The 26,338-nt window shown below is 38.3% G+C and overlaps 2 protein-coding genes across 2 annotated transcripts; one reads left to right on the top strand and one right to left on the bottom strand.

The window, feature by feature from the left end:
• Window positions 1-15,689: 15,689 nt before the first annotated feature.
• Window positions 15,690-20,410, bottom strand: LOC117440236 (retinol dehydrogenase 12). Its single transcript, XM_034076530.2, has 7 exons — window positions 20,174-20,410; window positions 19,256-19,396; window positions 18,928-19,119; window positions 17,905-18,066; window positions 17,603-17,719; window positions 17,202-17,406; window positions 15,690-16,566 (listed from the first exon to the last, which is right to left on the bottom strand). Exons 1-7 carry the CDS (start codon window positions 20,247-20,249, stop codon window positions 16,470-16,472), a joined length of 990 nt encoding a protein of 329 aa, XP_033932421.1. The 5' UTR covers window positions 20,250-20,410; the 3' UTR covers window positions 15,690-16,469.
• A 1,241-nt stretch (window positions 20,411-21,651) lies between these two features.
• tmed3 (transmembrane p24 trafficking protein 3) lies at window positions 21,652-26,329 on the top strand. The gene is made up of 3 exons (XM_034076538.2): window positions 21,652-21,863; window positions 22,470-22,715; window positions 25,115-26,329. The coding sequence occupies exons 1-3, from the start codon at window positions 21,720-21,722 to the stop codon at window positions 25,346-25,348; spliced, it is 624 nt and encodes a 207-aa protein (XP_033932429.1). The 5' UTR covers window positions 21,652-21,719; the 3' UTR covers window positions 25,349-26,329.
• Window positions 26,330-26,338: the final 9 nt, after the last annotated feature.

The following is a 26,338-nucleotide window of genomic DNA, read 5'->3' on the forward strand; positions in this document are numbered from 1 at the left end:
GTTAATTTAAATTCGCTATGCTCTACTATAGCATAAAATAGACTAGCTAACGTCAACGTATTGTTGAAGAGAGGCTTAGTGTATATTAAATCAACCTCACAATAAAATGTGTGTATCTTTAAAATATGAACGTCACATTTCAAGATAAAAACGCTCCCTTAGATATTGTAATATGGTTTGTTGAACTGGAGTTATTTATTGCAGCTAACCGTCTATCCGACGAACGACCCAAACATTGTTGTTTTTAATATTATTACCAATGCCTCTTTTAATTGTATTATCCTCACACTTGAGAAACAGCTTTATCGTGGCTGTAGAACAGAACATGTAACTTAAGGACGATGAATAGCGTAGTCAATGCTTTAGTGACAAGGAAATGATTTGTTTAAATATTAGATACAGTATGACGTTATCTGTGACTTTAGTCGAAATGAAGCTTATCCATTGCATTGCATTTGTTAAATAGGTTTGTGTCTTACGTGAGTGATACATATGAATAAAGCATTTGAAAACAAATTAATTTGACTGACTTAACTCATCCAAAGTAACAGTAAAATAAAAAGGACCTACACAATAATACTCAATCAAACTGATACAGTATAAGGACTGTGATATCCAGCAATTTCTTAAGTAGAACAATAAGATTATGACCTGTTTTTAAAAGAAGATAAAAAGTTGTTTGCATGTAAAGAAGTCTCTAAGCCACGCATGTAACTTTACATCTGTTTGTTCAAAGTGTCCTTAAGGTGATCCAGACAGGCTGGACCAGAGGAGGAGAGACAGATCTGGACTCCTAGCAGCAGAGAACTTCAGCACAGATTCCAAGGTACACCTTTTTCATACTTTACAAAGAATGCATAAAGTAATGACTCTAATACACCGATATACATGCCATTAAACAAGACTAAATACTAGATCACCTACACATCAGTGATGTGGAGTGTACTTTCTTAGCAAAAGGTTACATTTACATTTTACCAAGCAACATCACTTTTTTGTTCAACTTTCACATTTCAATGTATTTAAGGCAAATATGATTGAACATAGTGAGAACTGCGACCCTTTGTCTCTGCTGCATACTGACTGTAAACAACATGTTAAAAGTGATTGTTTCAGTGAGACAACCGAACAGAGCAAGCTTCTACAGTTGCACTAAGTTTTTATAACAGTTAAATATTATTTTAATAATACATTTATTTCAATGTTGATGAATTTAGAACGGTTTATTCATAACCTGATTATCTTTGTAGTACACTGTTGGATTTAAAAAAAACACATTCAAATAAAAAAAAAAGAATCATTATATTTATAGCCCCTGAACGAACAATCAAACACACCTCTTTCTTAAATAACACACTTGCTCTGCAATAATATGTTTTTTGATATTTCTGTTAGGAAAGGACACGCCTGAGAGACAGGACTGCTTCACCATGTTCTCTTTCTCTGAGGGTCCAGAAGAACATCCAAGAGGGAAAGGAGAAGCTGATGTGATGAGATATAAGAGCAGTACAGGACATTCACTAAGAGACACTTATATTGGAACACAAAGACCTGCACACTGACTAGTTTTGTAGTCTAACAGGAACTTCATTTGTGTGTTGTTTTGTGTTTTACGTTGCACCTCAGAGACAGTGTGATTATTGTCAGGCCTATAAAGTTTGGCAAAAAAAAAAAGTCAGCTGATCAAATGCATTTGCCTCACTTTATGAGCTTCACAATACTTGTGCCTTGTACCGCAGAGTTTGCAACGTCATAAATACATGGTGCCAATCTTCAGTCAGATGTGAATGTGTAACTTAACATTTTCAGTAAGAATAACGGACAAAAGGAGTGCAAATACAATTTATTGAAATGTGAACTAAAAGTTATCAAGCATGAACCATCACCATTTTTTGGGAAAGACCCTCAGTACTCTCCGGCCAAACCAACAGACAGGACGTTCATAAAGCTGAGGTTTCCCCCAAAGTCTCTAATCATCCATCCTGTGAATATGAGAGGGGAACAAATAGTGTAATAGATGCTTTGGACAATAAGAAATATAAAGTTAACTGTTGAGTTGCTCAGTTTTTTAGATTGAAAGGGTTTAATAATACAAACAAAAGGAGAGGCACCGTAAAATAAAGATTGGTCTTTCAATACATTGTGTTTTTGTCTTTTGAATTCTTTGTCTAAAGTCAAGTAGCTAGAACTGTTACTTATAGTTTGAATGATACAGTCTGGTTATAATGTTTGGAGGAGGCATCACAGGTAAGAGCACCATTTGTTGTGTTCCATCCACAACAAATGCACACAGATTGATGTGTATTTATTTACTATTTCTTGAATCATTACTGTCAGTCCAAAACAAGAGATTTTGTTTTAGTAACATTTAAAAAAAAAAAAAACTATCTCTTTTCCACTACACTATCTTGAATACTTTAGTTTTTACCTCACTACATTTATCTAACAGCTTTAACATTGTACAGGTGTCACTTCGGACTAATTATGACAGCATGTCCTACTATTTTGAGAGTTTGAACAAACCAGACCTTCATCTATTAATGTAGAAAATAGTCAGCACATTAAACCATTATGAAAGTAATAATTAGTTAGCTCATTGTTCAAAATGAGCTCCAACTACAACAGTTAAGTCAACTCGTGCATCGGTAATAACAATAAATCAAATGATATAATATAATAGTATAACTTGTGTCTACTTTAAATACTTTAACAACACTTTCCTAATTATACTAGCATACTTTTACTAAAGTAACATTAACATGTTTAAATGCAGGTCTTTTGTAAGAGAGTATTTGTATAGTGTAGCATGGTCTACTTGACTTATCTAACCGAAGTGATCGTTACGTTACTTTGCAAACTGTCACACCCCCCCACACACAAAAGGACACGGTAACGTTGTGATTCACTTCAATTAATGATAACTACGGAGCTTGCTAACAGCAAGGCACAAGGCTACTTCACTCATTTAGCTAGCTAATGTAAGATACAAATGCTGTCGAGCCCTCACTGCTTGTAAAATAAAGAGCACAAACTGACTACTTACCCAAGCCCCGCTGTTCTCCGTAATTTTTCTCCCGGGTAGTTGTGATCACATGACTGACAAAGCCGTGCTCTGATAGGCCAGAAGTCGGTTTGATTGCATTAGGGCTCGATTGCTTATCCTGTCTAAGTAGCCCGGATGATGCTGCATCGCAATTTTGGACATCGAATTTTATACACCGAATTTTTTGACGTTTTCACTTGAATTTTTGGGATCTGAATTTGAACATTCGAATTTTTTTCACCTGAATTTTTACATTTTTATTTCACATAGGTAAATTCGGAGCAAAAACATTCAGATACATGATTTTCAAAGTAAATATTTTCAATGCTATAAATTCGGTGTCTGATACAATTCAAATACTTCTGTCTCTTGTTTGCTTCCATAGTATTCAGGTAGCGCATCAAGGATACACTGCTACCCCAGGCTCTGCTGCTGGTGCATTCCACCCATCATCATAGTCCTCTCCATGACTCTCGCAGACGTTATGCAGAGCACAGCATGTCAGCACCATGGATTTCACAAGAAACAAGAAAACGATCGCTTCCACATCCTCCATTGTTGTGTGTGTTTTGTGAGTTGTGTCGCATTGAAAATGACGCCACTGCAGTTTTACCCAGCGTCGCTCCGCCCAAAAAGCCGATCGTCCCGCCTACACTGCGTTGCTACCCCAGGTCCTAAACTGTAATGGAAATGCGCCACGGCCTCGGACGGCCAGCGAGGCAGCCCGAGGCCTGAGCGAGGACGCTTAGGGACGCTTAAACGGGGCTACCCCGTTGCAGTGGAAATGCGCCATAAGAGGGAGGGGCAGGATCGGGTATTGTCCCACATGGCTCGAAACAGCTCAATAGGCACACACTGTAGACACTAATTAGAAGAACACAGACTAAAACAGCAATGTACAGACGAATCAGATGATTAAACATGATCTTAAAATATATTTAATATATTTTTAAATTAATTTTTTGCATTTTTTTGTAATCATTATTTTTAATACTTTCTGCTGACACTAGGTGGGGCTGTGCCCCACCTGCCCCTAATGACCAGTCGCCACTGCGTACAGGAGACAAATAATAGCTCGCAGCAACGTATTGAAAAAATAACTATAAACTATAAATTAGTTCATTTTTGAAACCATGAACTTTAGTTCAACATTTTGAATTATGAACTATGAACTGAACTAGTTCATTTTAAAATGTGTGAACTGTGAACTGAACTAGTTCATGTAGAAAGTGAACTTTCCCAACACTGTGTGTAACCATGAACACACTCTCGTTGCTCTCCCTGAGGTTTCTCCCATTTTCCCCTTTAAACTGTGGGTTTTCTTCGGAAGTTTTTCCTTGTACGATGTGAGGGTCTAAGGACAGAGGGTGTCGTATTGTCATACTGATATTCTGTACACACTGTGAAGACCACTGAGACAAATGTAACATTTGTGATATTGGGCTATATAAATAAACATTGATTGATTGATTGACTCATTTGTTATTTCTGCACATTTTGTGTTATATTTCTTTAACCAGAATTAACATTTGATTGTGTTATATCTGCACATTGTGTGTCAATGACGATTACTGGAAGTACCAGGTGGTGGATATGGTTTTTATTCAAAAAATCGAATGCAAGAATAAATTCATTGGACATTTATTTACAAGGATTTCATTAGCACAATATGTCATTAAGAAAATAATTGTTAACATTTAAAAACATTACTATTTTTCTAATTCATCAAATGTTGACAGAATAGATAATTCATAAAATCACACCTAAAAAAACCTTATACCTTGGTTAAAACAAACTTAATCTTCAGCAAACTATTGTTGTAAATGACTTTCAGCTGAGGGAATATAGTGATGAGACTCTTCACAAGGATCCAGTGTTGGATGGATAATTAAGGATACAAATGAATGACAAGTGAGCTATTTATTTTTCAAAAAGAATACAAAAAGTTCTAGCATACAAATATTACAAATGCGTGATAATAAAGCAATTATAAAGAATGTCCTTTTGTATCAAGCAAATAATTTTTTTTTTTTACATTTTTTACAACCAATATATCACTTAAATGCAACAATTATATATACACATATGGACAACTTTACCATTCAATCTCGTCCAACTGATTTTGCTGCCGTCACTCCTCGGCTCTTGGTAGTTCAGGCATTTATCAAACCTGGCAACTCCGGGTTTCCTTGCAGCTGTCAATCAAAGTCCAGTGGCTCCGCCCCAAAGTGCCAGAAACTTTTCACGTGCGCGTAGACAGACTCCGCGAGGCTGACACTGCCGCGTGGGAGCAAGAGGTCTGTCTCTCTCGCGGGGGTTTAATCTGCGTGCGAGGGTCATTTTATGCGCGTGTAAAAGCACATTTCCCGCTCGTGAGTAGCTTGTTTTACGCGCTAGGATATTGACCCAAATCTGACTCCATAGAACACTCTGGACGCTGCACTAGGTCAGAAACCAGAGGAGACTGTGAAGTCCACCTTAGACGGACCACTTTTGGACAAAATGTCCTCTCCATTAAATGCAGCTCTTTGTGGAATAGCTTCCCAACTGAGATATGGGATTGTCCCACTCTCAATAGCTTCAAAGGTCAACTCAAAGAATGGTTGAGAAACAAACAGACGTGCAATCACTGCTAAATGCACTTTAACACAGGGGAATCTCCTCTCGCACTTTAGGTATCTCTTGTATCTCCTCTTGCACTTTATATGTCGTAGCTGCTACATTTTACTGCCATGTGGTTAATGCTTGTATGCTGCTCTTTCTCCATATCATGTATTTATTTTTGCTATGTATACAAATGACATGTTCTTAAATGTCGTATGTGAGGGACTACGGATGGAAATTAGCTCAAAACTCAAATCCAGCATATTTACACTTGAAGCATTATTTGTCTTAAGTGTTCATTAATGTGCATTGTCCCTATTCAAATAAACGATTAAATGAAATGAAAATACACACAAACATTAGAATATCAGCTATTTCTAATTGAACTCAACTTGTCAAACTGTCATCATGTCCACTTGGTTATCATCAAGCATTAAGATCCTGCATGGAGAGAGAGAGAATACATTTGTTTTACTTTCAACATTTTAACTTTCTGAGAGGAAGGTCAAACAGCAGGGTTGGTAATGAATGTATTCAGGTCTCCATAAAGTCCAAAACTGTCTTCTGTTGAAGCAACCCATCATCCAAATAAATGCAGAGTGAAAGACACCTTTTTTAAATTAGTTTTTTATTTTATATAAAACCATTTAGTCTGCTGTGTTAGTTTTCACTTTCGGCCACTAGAAGGCATTGCCCCCTTAGACATGGATAACGTTATTACTCGCTTTCTTTTTATTATACTAGTTTTACACAGTTATTATTACCACAACTGTTCCTCTCATATCCATACCAATAAATAAATACACATTTGTTTCTTTGACTTTGTTTCCTATTGCCGCACATTTCACAAGAAAATGCAATTTAAAAAGGGAATAATCTAAATATTTGTGCATTACATATCAAGCTCTGTGACACTTAAATACAGCTACAATGCAACATAAAAGTAATATATTTAAATTAAAACATAAAGACAGTCCTGCAGTGTGGTTATACACTACATCATTAAGCTGTGAAGGATTACCAACAGAGAAGACACTAAACATGGTACAAATAAATACCTGGAGGTGCTCCACGCTTCAAGACGAGGATAACAGTTTAGTTGGCTGGTAAAAAGCAAACGCCTGGACCCAGAAAAGAGTGACCTGGAAACTCTGGTGGATGCCCTATGATACCCTTAGTGGCTTAAAGAGTTTGGGTTAGTGGCTTAAAGAGCTTGGGACAAAGAAGTCAGAAGTAAAAACATTTCAGTGTGTTCTGTGGCCTGTGTAGTTTAGATCACAACCTGAAGTATACTGTAGATACAATCTGAGTAACTTTTAAGAGAGACTTCTACATCTGCTTCACCCTCACATGAGGCATTTTAGGACACATCCGATGTTCAAGGTAACAAAAACAACCAAATTAAAAAAAGGGTCCTTATGTCGAATACAAAAACCCACATTTGGCTCTTGAGTTTATAACTTTAATATCAAGTCCATTCGAATGTTCTTCTCACTTGCCTTTTGGTCAAAGTCTCCCTTCAGAGGCCACTGTTGAGCGATGGACTTTTGGCTGCCCTGTCTGACCGGCCGTTGATGGACCATGAATAATTTTTACAGCCTTGGTTTCTTTGGAGGAATACCTCATGTTTTGTTTTCTAGAGTAAAACAGCTTTGAACACTTGGACATCACATAACCTTGTTCACTCTTTTTACCACAGGTTGACATGTTAGAGTTTATTGAAAAAGTCCCTGCACTGCTCAGCGTGTAAACGATGTCCACGGGTTGTTTGCCCAATAGTTGAAGCATGGATATTGAGAGGTGCGTACGTTACTTTGTTTGGTTTAAATCTAGGATTTGTAGAATGAAACTTGGTTTATGAATGGTGTCACATGCAGAAATCCAACTGTATTTCTTGCAGGTCCGCTGCAACTCTGACTACTTGTAAATCCAGGCTGAAAACTTGTCTTTTTGTCGCTGCTTTTAATTGAAACTGAGCCGTTGTGTTCATCAGTAAAGTGGAACTTCTGTGTGAACTATTCATCTCTTAAACTGCACTGTAACTTTTTATTCATGTACTTTTTATTCATGTATTTTTTCTTTTAATGTTTCTTTTATTATCTTTTACTGTTTTTAAATGCCTTTGTCTGAATGTCTTTCATTTTTGTAAAGCACCTTGAATTGCCTTGTGTTGAAAGGTGCTATATAAATAAACTTGCCTTGCCTTGCCTTGCCTTGCCTTGCCTTGCCTTGCCTTGCCTTGCCTTGTACTTACTTGCCTTGTAAGTACCTAAGTTGGGCCATCTTGTTTTTAAAGTTGTCCTACACACAATACAAACAATCATAGCAACAAAGTTAAATGGTTAAAAGACAAAAACACAAACAATAAAACAGTTGATCATACAGACAAAACAGAGGCAGTTAAATGATGATGTATTGTATGTCACATCAAAGCAATCTTAAACATGCCAAATGATGTCAAAGATGGAATATTGGAAGTAGCTGCATGCATCGTGTCATAACATAACTGAGGCAGTTTTGATGCAGATCACTGGAGGGTGTCATTACTAGATGTATTTACATTTCTCACATCTGTACATAAAGGATGACACAATCTGACAATCTATATTCAAATTTGTAAAATCTGGAGGAGGGTAGTGAAGCCTTCTGTTTTAGCAACTGATACGCACACATATTTAACCCAGAACAGCTTTATGTTTGTGATCACTGTCAACAGAAAATACGTTTTTCATTTCTGCTGGTGAATGTGTTGGTTTTAATAAAGATTTTAATCTGATCACCACATCTGTCCTGTATCATTTTGAATTGAACCATTACATTATATCTCATATATCCATCTGTATTGTGTCATATTTATTTATTGTCAAAGAAGGGTTGGTTATTAAAACATGGCACACATCAGACATTGTGACACGTCATGGCAGGAAAAGCGTAGGTGTTACTAATAAAAAATATTGATCCATTTTAATGTTCTGGTTTCAGTTCCCTGCTGCCATTGTGCATGTCTGTTTCTTGACACTGGAATGAAATCATCGTCAATGTGCATTTTCTGCTGTGACAAGTCAAAATGTCTGCCTTGAAGACAGCGTAGTAAGCACATCAACATTTGCAGTGAGTATTACACGATGAAAACTTGGCTCGGTGAAGAGGGGGAGAACCAAACGTCTGTTGTCATCTACGTTACACATTTCAAATAGTTTAATTGGCCATGAGAAAATGGCAAATTCCCAAAAGTATGTCAAAAGTGCTTCTCCTGTTTCACAGCCAGAATTATTAAATATTTAGAGCTGAACTCTGAGTTTCAATAGCCCTTTCACAGCAGACATGTTGCCTCGTCAAAGTGGGGGCATCAAGTTAATTAATCCTATCTGATATTGTACGCTATGATACAGGGATACATATTACCAGCTGTAATGAACTTTAATACAATCATTGATGTTAATATTTAAACATGAGCTTTTTCAACTGTTACACAAGTCAAATGTCTTCTGTAAAACTGCCTGCCTTTGCCTTTACACACAGAGGTTCCTCAGTGTGTTCATCCATCAGAACCAGGACTATATACTTAAGCCATCACATCACTCAATTAACACTCCGTTCTCCAGTTCACACACGGACAATTGCATTTATTACAATTTCAGAAACAATCGTTTTTTTTGCGTGAATAAAGTGGGAAAACCTTCAGCAGTGCTGGAGGAAGCACGAAGGGACATTCCACTGGAGTCCATCCAGGGGAGTACTCATCGCGCCGGGGGGAACGTCGCGTGTGAGGTGTAGAAAAATGTTTGTGGCCTGTTGTTGCCAGAACATTGAAGCAGAGGAAAACAAAATGATGTGAATGAGAAATGTTAACACCACTAGAGGTTAGAGTTGTACAGTACTGATTGGTGTGTTCTCATGTTTTTCACCCAACATCAGTTTGTAGTTCAGTCATGAAATCCATATTTTGAACTCTGAGTTTAAAGTGTAGTTGTTGTGTTGACAAGGTGTGTAATTTGTATCACAGTAAAATACTGTTTGCATATAGAATGTATTTTTTTAATCAAGCAATGTGGTTTATAGTAACATGTTTTACAGTAGATGTGTACTAAACTGAATCTATTAGTTTGTTACAGGTCAAATATGTAATGTGTATTTGCTGATTTTAAGCAATGTTTCATTTAGATGTAGCCTGTTATTTAAGAAGTTTGCACATTTTAGCAATTGATTCTGTCTTCATAATTCAAGGAAAGTAATGTGTAAAGATTGAACATTCTTCTTAACAGTTGTGTTATATCAATTACTATTTGGATTTGGAATGACATGATAAAAACATTTAATAACTTGTCAGATTGAACTTTGTGAATCACACGTCAGTCTTTGTGTATTTCTTTTATATCTGCGAGTGTTAATGTGTGAATGCACACGAATGGACATTCATACGCACATGTGAGCAGAGTGAGTGGTGGGAGCTGATGTCAGGAATGTGTCCCCTCTAATCCCGGCGAGGGACAGAAGATGTTTTAGCAGATCTCCTCTGGTCCACATGAGCGGCCCCGGAGTCTGATGTTCCCACTAACTCCGGAACTGGGTAAAGAGCGGCAGACGCGTGTTTGCTTTGCACCAGACTTTCACACTGACGAGAGGAACTCAACTAAATAATCGACAACAATGCCAGCACAGATGGCTACAGCCCTTCCTCTCCGGATGGTATGTTAAGACATCACAAAATATCAATTGCAGAATGTCAAACCATGCGGAAGAGGGCTGGGCGGTAAAGCTGTTAGGCAGCTTATTTACAACTAAAGGTAAAATAGTACATATTAAACTACATAACCTAGTGGTAAGCATTTAAATCACAGTCACATTTGTTTTCCTATTGAAAGTCAGACACCAAATTCTTTGATTAATCAGCAAATTTGAAATGTTTAAGCTCGACACAAGTAGTCGTCTTTTTTAATTACTCTATCCTTTCATGGCATTTTAAAGCAAACACATTTTTTTAAAGCATAAATTGTGTCATTTAGTACGGCATTGTTTCCAAAATGTGCCTATAGAAGCAAGAGTATTGAAAACATCAACGTTACTAAAGAATTTTATAATTAAAAGTCCTATGTTTGCAAAATAAGTAAGGAAGAATGTAGGGACTCCATTTAAAAAATAAATGAAAATAAAATATAAGCAACATTGAATGCTTGTGTTTGTATTAAGAAATCCTATATTGTTTGAGAAAATAAATTTTTTAATTTACAGAAAAAAAAAATTTGTGCTGCAATAGTTAAAAAAGTGCCTGTTTAATAAACAATTAAGAATACTTGACTTTTTTGAATGGGACGGTAGGATTAGCCCTGAGGATGGGATTGGGATGGGATTGGGATGGGATCCGTGCGGCTGAGCGTCCGGGGCATCGCAGCGTGAGCTAAACCAGGAGGACAGCTGACTCAGCACCTGCCTCTTGTCTGTTTGCTCACTCGACAATGTCTTTATCCACAGCGACAGAATACAGCCTCAGGGTCCGAACAACCTTAAACAAATATCTGAACCCCCCCTCCAGCCCCTGGAACTCTTACAGACACCCCTGATCCGCATCCTGACCCTGTTCTGAGAATCATTCAAAAGGTCAGGGGGTTTAATTCACAGGTACATTAAAACGATCACATTTTAAAGTTAATAGTTTAATAGACACACACCTTTGGAGTGCCATTGTAAACTCCTGCTAAAAGTAACCCCCGTATTATGTGACAATAAAAAAGCCTTCAAATATATATTTTCTTTTTTTCTTCCCTTCTTAAAATGATGTGTTAAAAATCGGTAGTGGTCACCCTTCTTGTTCTTGTAGTTGACAAAACATATAACCTAGTATGTTTTGCAAACTTAAATCTAACCTAAGTTATATAAGTAATAGGTGAAAAATATTTTCCTTTAGTTTGCCAACTTGTTATTCACATTTAATGATCCTACATATTGACATTACTTATGTTTCAGTTCATTTGACCCTAGAGATAAAACTCCCAGTTGGACCTCTTATATAAAAACTGGTATAAAACTCCAATAAAATAAACCGTAATAAACTCATTTTCAATTTTTTCACACACACACACACACACACACACACACACACACACACACACACACACACACACACACACACACACACACACACACACACACACACACACACACACACACACACACACACACACACACACACACACACACACACACACACACACACAGAAACAGAAGGAAATCCATTGTTTTCTATGAGAACTCAAACAAGCTGTCCTTTGAGGATTTGTGAAACATGTGTTTAGGTGCAAAATAATATTTATAAAAGATTAAACATTCTTTTTAGATTTTCTAACAGATAAAGTAAATACGTATCAAGTAGATAACATGTTGAATCAACACTTCTTATACAGTCTTAACCGAGATGTAACAATTGAAGCTTCACTAAGATAACATGAGTTGCATGGCTATGGAAGTGATCTGCATTGTGCTCAGCTGGCATGGTAGCTTCTCATTTCCTCCGTACCACTTCAGTATTGATACTGCATAGTTCACTTCAGAAATGTTTCCTTCTTTGTTTTTACATTTTGTCAACCTTTTCTTACTCCACACTGTAAAAAATGTATGTGTACGAGCCCCAAAACCACCTTCTGGTTCCACAAAACTAATGAAAGTAAAAGTGGAAGAAATACATATCATGGAATATAAAGTTTCATATCAGAATAAACAAAACGGTCAGTGACACACTTTATTCTCCCGCTTAGCCTGCACACAACCTAAGCTCTGGACATTATTTGCTTTGGGATGCTTTGTTACGAAACATAACTTGGATTGCATGACGATTATCAGAGGTCAACATTGCGATATTATCATGACTATATTTTTGAATGGTTGTAGCAGCAGTATCATTTTCAATAGTCTGATGCTAATATTTCCATACATTAAAGAACCTTAATATACACCAATGATAATGTTTGTCTGACTGAGTGAGACTGAGTTACAAAGCTGTTTCTGGGTTTAGGATTTCCTTAAAATAAAACAAGCATAATCTGATGCGATCTGCATCTATATTATAGTATCTGGCGACATCGAGGAGCTGTGATTCACCATTAAACATGCACAGACTCGTCTAAAGGTAATCACGGCATGGGCTGCTCTGCTTCAGGCCGGTGAATGCTGCAAACCTGCATTTCTGCACCTGGCTGAGGCACACACTGTTCGCTTCTGTACTCAGAGAGAGAGAGAGAGAGAGAGAGAGAGAGAGATAAAGGCAGAAAGACATAAAGAAAATGTCTAGAACAGAGGAAGAGAGAGAAGCCTGCATACCAGAGGAAGCAGACAAAACAACCGTCCGCTTCACACACATTCTCGTTTAGGCTTTATGATCTCCAGAGGGGGAAAACAGACACAGATGATCTGATGTTCTCTGCTGGGGGGGGGGGCACATGCCACTGCCTGCACCTGTACGCTAACGGACTCCACATATCAGTGTGTTCAATGAAATGAGAAACTAAGGCGCTCTGTGGTTCCTGGAATACTCTCTGCAATATAAAAACACTCTGCTCACACGTTGCCGATAGTGACTCCCAGGTGTTCACACCCCAAACAGCCTTCGAGGCACATCCTGACTCATCATCGGTGACTTACAAGGTGTTCATGGGCACACGGTTTGCTACTGAGTCGCACATCATAACTCTAAAGGAAGTGGTGTACTTTAAGAGAGAATAGAAGATGGCATTGGTAGAAAGATGTTTGTACAACAGTAAGAGGAGTGATCTCCTTCTCCCTCTGCGGGGGCCCCATGAGGAGGAAAGGGGAGCGCGAGTGGTCGCCAGAGGTCCCTCCAGGAGCCGCTGAATACCAGAGGAGCTGACAGGTATGCACAATAAGGAATGTGCTTCTCAGCCACACCTGTGGGGAGCACACCCACCAAGCCTGGCCTCTCTCATCCCACTGGCCGATCTCCCTGTGATTGACACCTGGAAGAACTATTTGGCTCCAGTCCACAAGAGCCAGGGGGCAGGCATGGCGAGTTCTGAGTGTGAACCAATGGCAGCGGAGGAATCCCTCGGAGCCAGGCGGGGACGCAGTGAAATAAAACTGATCAATGGGGTGTGTCTCCAAAGTCTGTCAGCAGTCAAACAGCGAGGGGCCACTTCAGCAGGAACCCACTCTGACTGGTTACAGCTTAACTAGTTCCTCGCTGCGTGAGGATCTCAGCGCGTTCCAGCAGGAAGAGATGGTAGACATAGACTTTCCTCCATGACAGCACTTCTTCTGCAGCTCAATGATGGAAGCAGCAACAGACCAGGACCAGGACTCAAGGAGAAGGGGTGTCTCCAGGCTGGCCATGGATGGGGACTTTTTTAAAAACCTCTCAGGACTCACTTTCGTCCCTTCACCTTCGGTCCTCCATCGGCTGTTGTGGTTCTGTGGTCGCTCACATCTCCTTATCACTTTTCCAGCCCAGCTATAGATTTTGTATCCGTTGGACGGAGAACTGATAAGGGCATGTGCATGACATTACCTTCAGATAGGGGTGAATCAGTCATTGAGTTCATTTTGGTGATCACTGTCAAGACTTTTTTCGTGTTTCTGCTTTAGTTCTTTTTCGCTTCACGTGACTAGAACTGTTAGTAAAAGTATAAGTTCTTAAGAGCGCTATGTCATATATTTAAATGTTAACTTTTGAAAACAATCTTTAGTAAAGGGTAAAAGCAAGTTCATATACCAATACTAACATTTAAGTTGCATTGTGATCTATTTAATACTTTGTGTATAATGAAAGAATCTTAAGTGTTTTTAGATGATTTAGATTTAGATAAATGGCGTCATACTTTACATCAAATGACTAAAAAGTGGGAAGCTTTGTTTTTGCACGTTAGTCTTGTAAAAGGAGAGACAGTGGAAGATTAACTGAGACAAAGAGTCCCTTCAGGCAGCTCTGAGAACATCTGGTTTAAAGTCATATTTCCATGAAATATGTCGGAAAGCATTGGTTTTCATTCGTGGCTTCAGGCAAGATCACATTCTTGACTCAGAAAGGCAGTATGTAGGCAAGACCATAACAACTAAATACATGTATTGGGCTGAAACAGTGTTTATGTCAGTGGGAGCATATCGTTCCCTTGAGTGTGATCCCTGACATGACACAGCATGGCTAATTCATAAAACACTGAGGATGATGCAACTGGTTACGTGGAATCTAAAAGTTCGGTGAGTAATTTACGATGCATGCCACAACGCTGACATGACTTTGACACCCAGAAACACACAGCCTGTTTGTTTTAATGACAGGTCGTTGAGTGTTTAGTTTCAATCTCATACTTAACACACCTCACTAGAATAAACGTGTTGATACAAAAGGATGGATCAAAATGAGACTGAGAGATAACTCCAACTGACGTCTGGAAAACAGAAATATGAACATGTTTGCGATTCATAGGAAAACCTCATGGCTTTATTTGAAATGGTGTTATTTATGAGAGCTGAGGGATTCTTCCTTTTAAACCTCTAAGCTAGTTCAACCAACTTGCATAATTTAAAAGACTTCTAGGGAAACCTTTTTTAAATAATTGAGTTTACAATAAGTAACTCAGGATGACTTCGACATATTTTAAGATGCATAAACTGCTTTGAAACACAATATACGATGTTTAAATGTGCCGATAACCTGTTTACAAAATCCTCTATCTGTTTCTGCAACATTAAAAGTGTCTCTATAAGACTGTGTTTCAACTGTTTTGGATATTTTTATTTCTTATTCTCACCTGTCAATAAAATACATCTCTCTCAGAGTTAATACATCTTAATAAAAATTGCCAGAAAAAACACTTTTAATGAGACTTTTATTTAGTAAATAAGTGCATTGAACAAAGACACAAAGAACACAAGCAAACTTCATTACACACACACACACACACACACACACACACACACACACACACACACACACACACACACACACACACACACACACACACACACACACACACACACACACACACACACACACACACACACACACACACACACACACACACACACACACACACACACACACACACACACACACACACACACACACACACACACACACACACACACACACACACACACACACACACGAGGGCCCTAAGCTACAATCTTGATTTAGTGGCCACTCTGGCCCCCAGGCGTCCCCCTCCTCTCTACACCTGGTGGAGGATCCTCCCTCCTCTGAAGTGTAACGATCTCCTCCCCTCTGTCTGCATATCACTGTAAGGTCACTTTGCATACATTTGCGCAAACGTCCGTATACTTCTACACAGTCTACTTCTTCCACCGCAATCTACAAAAAGAGGCGCGTGCTTCCCTTTCTCTGTTGTGGTGCTCTACGTGTTTTTATACCTCATGTTGGAAACTTCTGTGAGATCCATGAATAAAAGCAACAATTTGAAGTCATTAGGATTTGCGACACGAATGATTTGATAGACGCTTGTTGTGCTATAAACATCATGGTATTCCAAATGATCAAAGTCAAATGTAACAAAGCAATATGTCTTATCTAAAGCACCACAAATCCACAAAGAAGGTACATTTGAAGCATCATTTTGACAGAGCAGCATACCATTGATTAACTATAAATCATAAAAGCATAATTTAAAGATGAAGCAGTGCACCTAAGATTAATATCAACTCAACCAACTGGAGACTGGGATTAAATGTTGTACACCAAAGAAAGAATGTCGGGTCTGAATCTGAAAATATCATAATGAATGCAGTGCCGTTACCCATTAGATAATACAACTCAGTTGTTGTGAGTGATCCACTGAACAAAGCTGGAGTGTTGTGTTTAAGCGAGACCGACCATGGAGGCGCTGAGGTCCCACAGCCTCTTCGCTGCAGCGTCGTCCAGGGCCTGGGGGGCCGGCTCTTTGGGGGCACAGTCACTGCGGGAGGAAATCAAAAAGGGGGAGAGAATCAACAAGAGTCCTGAAACTGCAGGAATGCACTCCAGCTGTGCGTCATGGTCTACATGGGTTTATATAAGGAAGTTATACAAAATTCCACTTGACATTTGTTGGAGAGTTGAGAAAACACAAGCCAATTTGATCTCATGTTCGTCACAAACAGGTCAAATCAACCGAGTTTAGTTTGCTGAATGACAAAATGCTGCTTTGGATAAATGATTTCACAGCTGGTCGAGCTTCCAGTTTTCCAATGTAAAGCCAAAGCGCATCGGTTTGTCTCTTGAAGTAACACAACACAATTACAAAAAATGTATTCAAATCCATTCTTGATGTAATATTAACTTTAAATTCAAGTCTCATCTATTTTGACTGCCCCACTTTTAATATACTAAAATTCAAAAGTTAGAACTCCAAATGTACATCTTCTAGGAAAAGAAAAGGAAATCTATGAGAAAGGTATCGAGCAAATCCTTGTCTCAGTCTAAATCATTATTTCAATGTCCTTCTCTGCCATTGTAAAATGGACAAGAATATTGATATTAAGTGGACTGAATTCTAGACAACTGCAAATATAAATCCAAGTTTATCTCCATTCTTGGAGAGAATTATCTTGCCTGTAGTAGAGGCCGCTTGAGTTTGCCAGGCTCTCGTCCATCGCGCAGTGGAGGGTGGTCTGAGCTCCCTCCCAGGGACTTTTGACAAAGGTCATAACTGCTGCAGCAACGATCCTCTTCCACATGGCTAAAGTAGGGAAAAGGTGGCGGCCTAGTTCGGTGCGGATGACCCCAGGGTGAAGACTGTACACCGTCACTCCAGTGTCTAATGGGAGGGATGCATCGAATCAAAGGTTAGTTGCATGAAGCACTATAAGACTATTCAGGAAATTAAAGGGGCAACCGTAGCAACTAAAGCAAAACAACACATATTTTACTACATATTTATTTTAAAAAGTGGGACACAGTTTCTGATGAATAACATGCATTACAGATTTTTGAAAAACACCTTATTACCCTACCTTTCAGTCTAGAAGCTAGTTCTCTACTGAAGAGCACGTTGGCTAGCTTGCTTTGGCGGTAGCTGGTATAAGGATCATAGTCTTTATCCAGATTGATGTCTTCAAAATGAATGCGGCCTGTAAGAAACAACAACGCGTGGTCTTTAATTAGAAAATACATTTTGAAATTCAAAAACAATCATGTACATTTAATTTATCACAAGAAACCAAAGTATACTATGAATCTGAGTGATTAAAAATGTCGGAGAGAAAATTGAAACCACTATTTGATGAATACAAATTGATGGAAACATAGACTTTACCTTTCTCGTGTGCCGTGCTGGAGACGTTGACGATGCGACTTGGAGTAGATTTCTTCAGCAGGTCCAGAAGAGTGTTGGTGAGGAGGAAATGTCCCAGGTGGTTGACACCAAACTGCATTTCAAAGCCGTCCTCAGTCTCCCACTTAGGACAGTACATAATACCTAGAAATCAAATAAAACCCTTAAATAAGAAACTGCTGATGTCAATCCGTCTTAATTGGTAATACTCGGAATCATGATCAAGTACGTTTTAAATGCTAGTATTCATGTGTGGTGTTAAAAGCAGATGGTGTTTTTTTACAGTTTTAACATCTCAGCTTAGTTTTGCTTATTTCTGATTGTTGGCATGCATTGCTTTTAATTAGCACAACAACATAAGAAACCATTACAAAGTAAAATGTTCTACAAAGTGGTTGGAAACAGCTTGTCTGTAAAGTTAAATATCACCCATGAATTCCATGCTGAGAAGGAAGGCATATCTAAGAAACTGAATGTCACAGTGACTTCGAAAGAGAGAAAGTGAATAGTGTCTTTCCACACTCTTAGTTGAATACGATTACTTGGAACAGTGGGAACTTTTATGACATGATTATAGTCAACCAGTTCATGAAGTCTACTTTTCTTTCGAGCAGTCGCTCTTGCAGACTAGATTGATGACATTCTTCTATGACAGTGGCCTGCATAAGAAAACAGTCTCTCCCATGGCACTGTTGAGGTATTTGTGTGCAATATGGGCCATGGCAGTGGACATGCCTCTATGCTGACACTAGGCTCTGCCCAATACTTGTCTAGATATTGCATTCTAAAATATTAATTGTAAGTATTTGATTTAATAAAAGACAGCATAAATCGGAAATGGCTTCAGTTGTGATCTCTAGCTGTGAGGTGATATTTAAAAGTGCTCCGAAATATGCCCGTAGGTTTATAAATTACATCCGGGTTTTCCTATAAATGTGTGGTGCTTTTGATTACTTCATTATCGCTCCTGTGGTAACAATGTAAGGGAGAACGCCTGCAAAGCACCTGCATTGTTGATGAGGATGTCCAAACGTTCCTCATTCTCCTGGACTTCTTTGGCCAGGTCCCTGACAGACTGGAGCGAGGCCAGGTCCAGTTTCTTCACCACCACGTTGCCGTTTCCACTCTGCTGGCGGATCTCATCAGCTGCAATGCGGGCTTTAGTCATGTCTCTGCAGGCCATTATCACTTTGGCTCCTTGATAAAGAAAAGAGGAAGTAGTATTGAATAAGTAGTCAAGGAAGCAGTCAATTTAGTTGAATCCAAAGACACTGTTAACATAATAGTGCCGCGCAAAAACAACAAATAATATTTACAGAAAATGAACGCTCACCCCGATTGGCCATATCCAGGGCCGTCTCCTTCCCAATGCCACAGTTGGCTCCTGTGATCAGGACTGTTTTCCCGTCCAGCCTGACCCTGCTCCGACACACTCCCCCTGACATCCACCTCCGCAAGGCCAGTGCGCTCACCCCTGACAGAAGAACAAATAATAACATTAATATCAAATGCAGAGTAATATGCCTGGTTTTGGTAGTTATTTTTTTATTTACCCCAATGTTCATTGAATCAGAATCAGAATCAGAAACGTGTTTATTACCAGGTAGGTTCACACATACCAGGAATTTGACTAGGTGCCGTGGAGCATACATCCAAATAAAAAACACATTTTTTTAAAAGAACACAGATAGCGAACTATATTAAGAACACTGTAATACAAATACAGTAAGATTACAATAAAATAAAGCAGTAATTTCCATTGAAATAGAATGCGTTTATTCATACAGTTTTCTTGGTCCTTGAACATGAGATATGATAAACTGTTGGTAAAACAAATCTTCTTACAAGAGTTGCATTGAACCCCTGCTTTCGAATTTCAGCTATGGCTTTAGATTCAAGGAGATTATAATATAAGGAGCTTAATTTCACTGTGCATTTATGACAATACTCTAAATACTTACTATTTCATACTTAACAATGCTCAATCAATTGGCTACTCCACTGGCATTTCAAGATATGAACAAAGAGAGCTGCATTCACATGAATACATGTGTCATAGATAGTGAACAACATCATGTCAAACTTCTCTGACAATCATATTTCTGCCTGTGCCTGATAATGTACCATTATATTCCAACCCGCTGCATTCTTAGTAGGAGAGTTAGCTTTCTTTGCACTGACATGATAGAACACGTAGAAAGGTACACACACACAGAATACACAATATCCTTGAGAGAAGAGAAACATTTACCTGCAACTAAAGCAACAGCGAGACCGGTTGCATGCTTCTCCACAAAGTCCCTCATATTATCTGCGTAGTTTTGCATATTTTAGCCTGTTAATTTTTATTACCAAACTACAAGCGTTAGTAGAAAGAAGTAAAAGTAATGTCCGCTCAGAATATCACTGAGCAGTTTATAGGATGAAAGTCAATGCTATAAAAAACAAACACTGTTTCCCCTTCCTCCGTGTAGCAAAGACGATTTTGATTGGGCGTGGTGCAAGAGCTGGGATTTTCAGAATAAAAGACTCTTCTCTAATGTCATGACACATGTTGTGTTGCACGACAAGCTGCTGCTGTTTGACTTTTATCTACAATTAAAAGATGGCATTTGCACTTGTGGTAATGACTTGCTAATGTTGGGCATGTTTTGATAATCTTTCCAGGGCTCAATGAGAGCAGAGCAGCCGATCTGCCTTTCACACACCCTACAGGCCGACACCCACCCACCTGCACATTGCAGCTCGCTGACTCATCTTCTGCTGTGTTATATAAACAAACCGAAGTTCAGTGTTTCCCTAAATGCAACACCAGTAGTTTTTTTATCTTATTAAATAAAGGCATAGTTTTGAATAGTTATTCTTAATTTGGTCAGAAATCACATTTGACAAAACAACATACGTACAAGGTAACTAAGTACGTTTAATCAACTACTGCATGTGCCTACAATGTTAAGGTAGTATTTTAGTTATCAGGTATTTTTCATAAATGCCATTTTCTTAATGTCTTTCATTTTTGAAAAGCATTTTAAATTGCCTTGTGTTGAAAGGTGCTATATAAATAAACTTGCCTTACTTTACTTCTCCACTACTGATACAAATATTGTATTTCCTACTTTACTACAATTATTGAACTGCTCTATTCTTAATACTTTTCCAAATTAACATTACAAGTCATTCAATGATTTAAACCAACAACATGTTTAAGTTCAAATGTGCTCCAGCTGCAGGTAACATGTCAATGCACCAAAAACAAGGGTCCAATGATATGAAATACTGCATTACCATTGACTTGCCTTAATCATTTTCAAAACATGTTTACACATACATCTTCCTCAACTTAACTTGAATATATTTTGAATGCAGGGACCTATCTTTACATTTCATGAATATTGCTTCTACCATTTAAAATACATAACTCCTAAACCAGACTTGTGTTTTTGTTTTGTATACTAATAACAGATAATGTGTGGGTTAACAAGTATAGTTAGTTTAAAATATGGGGCTTTTATTTTGAAACCTAAACTCCATGGATGTTTGTGCTTCGTGTAATCATTGGCTAAGATCTAAATGTAGATGCTTTGCTGTAATTTAGTTTTTTAACTTGTTTGTGTCACATTTAGATGTTATATGGTGTCCTGTTAACGATATTATCGTACGTGTGATAACTGTAGCAACATTTCTACCCAAAAATAAACAAACGTGCCCCGGAAGTACTTCATCCTGGTGCCACGTCAGAGCTGTGAGACTCCTCTTCAGTGCTGCTCCTGTCTGTGCTGCTTCTGGTTGCTCTCATCATGGTTTACCTGGGACTCAGCTGTTTTCTGCTGCATGTGTTCGTGGTGTTTGGGTCGGAGATCACGTTCGAGCTCCCTGACAACGATAAGCAATGTTTCTACGAGGAACTAGAGAAAGACGTGAAGTTTGATATAGACTTCCAAGTGAGTTACTCCGAAAGCTTAATCACTTCCGTCTCGGATGTGTTTACAGGATGCTGCCAAAGTGGTTCTAAAGATAGTCATTTGATCTGGTGTCTGTCTCTTGTTCTTGGAAAGAGAGCATGCATAGTGCTGACATGCCTTCCTATACTTATAGTTTCATATTAACACTCTCGATGCACATAATATCCTACTTTTAAATTGTGTTGGCAGTAATTTGGCCCTTCTTAGTGTTTATTTGTCAGATAATCTTTCAGGGTGAACTTGTATGTAACTTTTTAGTTCAGTTTTATTTTCTATTTTGAGATGTTTCTATTTTGCATTTGGTTTATATGCTTCTCTTTATTTGTCAATGTATGTGCAATGCCTTGTTTTAACATGCTGTTGTAACGAATGCATTTCCCAGTTTGTGATCAAAAAAGTTAATCTTATCTTATAACACTTACATTTTTGAAATAATGTTTTGTTAAAGGTTTGTTTTCTTACTCTCCTAAAGTGTTTCCTGCATCACAAGTTTGAGCCGGCTCAGCATTGCTCAGTCCATATGTTACACCATATGTTACTACTGTTTCACACATGTGTCTCTTGTGCCTTTTAATGTTCTTTTAGGTCATTGCAGGAGGCAACTATGATGTGGACAGCTTTGTCACGGATCCTCTGAACAATGTCCTGTACAATGAGCAGAAGAAGCAGTATGACAGCTTCTCTCACACCACTGCTATGAAGGGAGTCTACAAGGTCTGCTTCAGCAATGAGTTCTCCACCTTTTCGGATAAAACCGTGTACCTGGACTTCCGCCATGGAGACGAGGAGCCTATCATTCAGACCATGACTGGACCTGTAGCACTGACGCAGGTAATTTAGTTTGGTACTACAGTTTGCTTGAGGATTGGGTGTTTACATCTGTTAGCTGCAGTGGAAATACTTTATAGAGCCACACAGGCTGAAACTTACAGTAGTTGAACCAGTGTGTGAGAAAATTGATTCTTAAAATTGTTCAGAGAACCACACAATGACATAGTTTCTGTCTTTGCACATAGGGGGCTAGGGCTTTGTTATTACCCTGCTGCATTGCTGAGAAATCGGCTTTATTTTTTGTTCCATTTTGAAACGGTTGCAGGTACACCCTGATGGGCAGTCAAACAGAAAACGTACAAAAAGACCAAACAGAAAACTACAATCCATATGTTCACATTACAGATATAATCCAGATTAATAATATATAATAACTTTGATAAACAGAACTTTTCAAAACACCGTCACAAAGTGCTTTACATGGATTAAGAACAGGCCGTTCAGGCGGCATCAAAAATGTCTCAAACACACCCAATACAAATATGCAGCAGTTCAACAATAGCAGCAGTAATACAAAAAAAAGAAAGTACCGGTAAAACAAATAATACATGGGTGTCGAGTAAAACAGAGCGATGTCCTCATTAGTTAAAAGTTTTAATAAAAAGGTGAGTTTTAAGAAGTGATTTGAAAGATGTCACTGATTCTTTTGGGAACAGCTAGCAGAGCCCTTCCCGAGGATCTAGGACACAGGCTCGTCAGGGCACAACAAGTCAGTGATGTAATCAGGAGCCAAACCGTTAAGAGCTTTAAAAGTAATCAGTCAAATCTTAAAATCAATTCTAAAACAGACAGGGAGTCAGTGAAGAGAGATTAAAACAGGGGTGATGTGGTCTAGCCTTCTGGTATTTGTTAAAAGTCTTGCTGCAGCATTTTGCATAAGTTGAAGGCGAGATATTGATTAAAAAGACACTTTATTTGCCAATTGTGTTGTGTTGATAACGGTGGTCTACATTGATAGTATTTAAGTTGGGTTGGGACAGTTAATGTAAAGATTCAACGATTTATTGTCATATGCACAGTAGCTACAGTGTAGTTATGGCAATGAATAGCTTAAGTCCCAAGCTCCTTCAGCAATGCAACATAAATATATATAATATATATATAAACAAAAAAAAGTGAAGAACAGAAATAAAATAAAAATATTGCAAGAGAATATTGCAAGTGACAAATGTGCAGGTAGATGCGTAAGAAGTAAACTATATATATATAATAAGATGAGCTTAAAACATAATGTTAAATGAAATACTGTACAAGGATAAAATACTGTGTATTGTAGTACATAAATATGTGTAATGCAAACAGTGGAAAGTTCACTAGGTGGAGCGAGAGCAGTTCTGACTACAGATAAGATAAAACGTGTTGTATCCTGAGGGAAATTACTGTAGGAGAAATTGGGAAAGAGTGCAAATATAAAAGTCTAACATAACAAGCATCACCATGTACTGCAAATATTGTATTAACCAGTGTTTAATTCCCTCTCCTTACCACAGTACCTGAAACGCCCTGCTGTGTTAATGTTTATAACATCGACTGTATATAAAGTGTCATTTCCAATTTGACACAAACTGGATTAAGTCATCTTTCCATTTACATGAATATTGAAACATTTTCTATTAAAATGTATCGACAACAATTCATACTCAGATTTTCCAGATATGAGCCCACATTCTTAGTTCAATGGTTATAGGAAAGTGTAATATATATTCCACTTTTACCTAATTTAAATCCGGAGACTTGCAGGAAAATAGGTCAAAGTAAATGTGTTCAGCAGCAGTTTTGATAATACAATATGATTTAAATGTTTGCATACGTGTGACTAGGGTTGCAAAATTCCGGGAATTTTCAAAGATGGAAACTTTCCATGGGAATTAACGGGAATTTATGGGAATAAACTGGGAATTTTCTAAATTGAAGGTTGGCTCTTCATAGGGAACTTAAATATAGTTGGGGAAAGTGTATTTTAGCATTATCTTGACTAAAACAAACAGATGCCTTTCAAGTACACTTGAATATCCATGCCATAGCACACTGCTTACTGCATGGCTATTGAGACCACACCCCCTAGAGGCACTGTGCATTCCTCCATCACATGCACAGATGAGTAATATTTAACTCAACATTCCTGTTTTCGTTTTTCAATGAAACAAATAATTGTTCAATAAAATAATTAAAACTTGTTCTGTTCTACTTAAAACATTTTTATTTTTTTTAAATGTGTTGAAATGTCATTTTTTTTGTTTCATTTTGCATCGAATATTTCCAAAATTCCCCAGCTTAACTTCCCATGGAAATGTTCCGCCCCTTTTCAACCCTACATGTGACCCACCTTGTACTGTATGTTCTGCCCCAGGCCGTTCCTGTACTTCTGATACATTTTCTGTTGCCCTTTCCACTTTCAGATGGAGTCGTCCTGCGTGTCTATTCATGAGATCCTGAAGGCGGTGGCTGACTCACAGACGTGGTACAGGCTAAGAGAAGCACACGACCGCACGAGAGCTGAGCACCTCCTGGAGCGGGTCACCTACTGGTCCATCGGAGAAACCGTCCTGCTGTTCGTTATCGGCATCGGTCAAGTCATGATGCTTAGGAGCTTCTTCAGCGAGAAGAAAGGCTCAGTGGCGGCCACAACTTAAAACTCTTTTCTCCTGATGTGCCCTGAGAAACACGGGTGGAACCTCGTCGATGTGAACCTGAATGCTTCGTGAGATTAGCACACATCTTGTGGTATTTCCAGCAAACCTTTTTGTTAAATAGATAGTTTGGGAAGTCTTTATTTGTTATTTGTTAGCCTGTCTACTAAATGCCTCTTTCATGTCTGTGTGAAGAAACAGCACTCGCACTTGAAGCAGATTACCTCCTCCTCCAAGAAGTTGATGTTTACAGTTTATGACTTTGTCAGCAGGTTTATAGGAGTACTTTATAGGAGCTCCATTTTACCTTCAATTTGGTGAGAAGTTGTGCCAAGGAAAAACACATTTCATTTTCCAGATGATGTACACATTATTTTACACTCACGTAAACAGCCTTGGTGGAGGTCGGCTCTCTCTGAGTGCCCTTCTAGTTTATTATATTTGCATGGTGCAAAATAAAGCAAATAAGTTTGATTCATCTGTCAAAGAACCGGATTGCTTTTACAGTAGGACCCTCATGGGGGGCGTCATCAGAATATCTAGTACGTTGTGGCACATTGGTTATTTCTGAATGTTAGTTGTTCTTGTTTTCTAATGTTGATTATGTTTGTTATTAACTTAATTTATGTGCAAAAAGGATTGTTTTAATGAGGTGTAAGAGCTCTTTTCTCCCTCATGTCCTTCTGTGTCTCATACAAAAGTGCCTTTTAAAAAATGTTTATTTTCTCATTTCCTACCAAATTTAAAGTGTACTGTTTAAATGTGTCGATTTTTGGTTGCATCTTCTTGTTACTGATTGATTGGATTCTCAGTTACTTATTTTATTACATGTGGGTGTGATTATAAGTCCATCTTTTTTCTTAAAGACATGTTGGACATTGCGAAGTGACCAATCAGTAAGGCTTTCACTGCAGTTCTGTGTTTATCTGTCTTTATTGTCCAAACAACCTGTCAACAGATTTGAATAAAACCTGGTGGAAAGTATTTCACAAT

The sequence above is a fragment of the Pseudochaenichthys georgianus genome, chromosome 3, assembly GCF_902827115.2.
Source record: "Pseudochaenichthys georgianus chromosome 3, fPseGeo1.2, whole genome shotgun sequence".
Lineage (NCBI taxonomy): Eukaryota > Metazoa > Chordata > Actinopteri > Perciformes > Channichthyidae > Pseudochaenichthys > Pseudochaenichthys georgianus.

Coding starts and splice junctions, on each gene's coding strand:
- LOC117440236 (XM_034076530.2), bottom strand. CDS start 20,249: ATGCAAAACTACGCAGATAATATGAGGGACTTTGTGGAGAAGCATGCA. Junction 19,120..19,255: donor CCTGGATATGGCCAATCGGG/GTGAGCGTTCAT, acceptor TTCTTTATCAAG/GAGCCAAAGTGATAATGGCC. Junction 18,067..18,927: donor CATCCTCATCAACAATGCAG/GTGCTTTGCAGG, acceptor TTTGATTTCTAG/GTATTATGTACTGTCCTAAG.
- tmed3 (XM_034076538.2), top strand. CDS start 21,720: ATGGTTTACCTGGGACTCAGCTGTTTTCTGCTGCATGTGTTCGTGGTG. Junction 21,864..22,469: donor AGTTTGATATAGACTTCCAA/GTGAGTTACTCC, acceptor ATGTTCTTTTAG/GTCATTGCAGGAGGCAACTA. Junction 22,716..25,114: donor GACCTGTAGCACTGACGCAG/GTAATTTAGTTT, acceptor TTCCACTTTCAG/ATGGAGTCGTCCTGCGTGTC.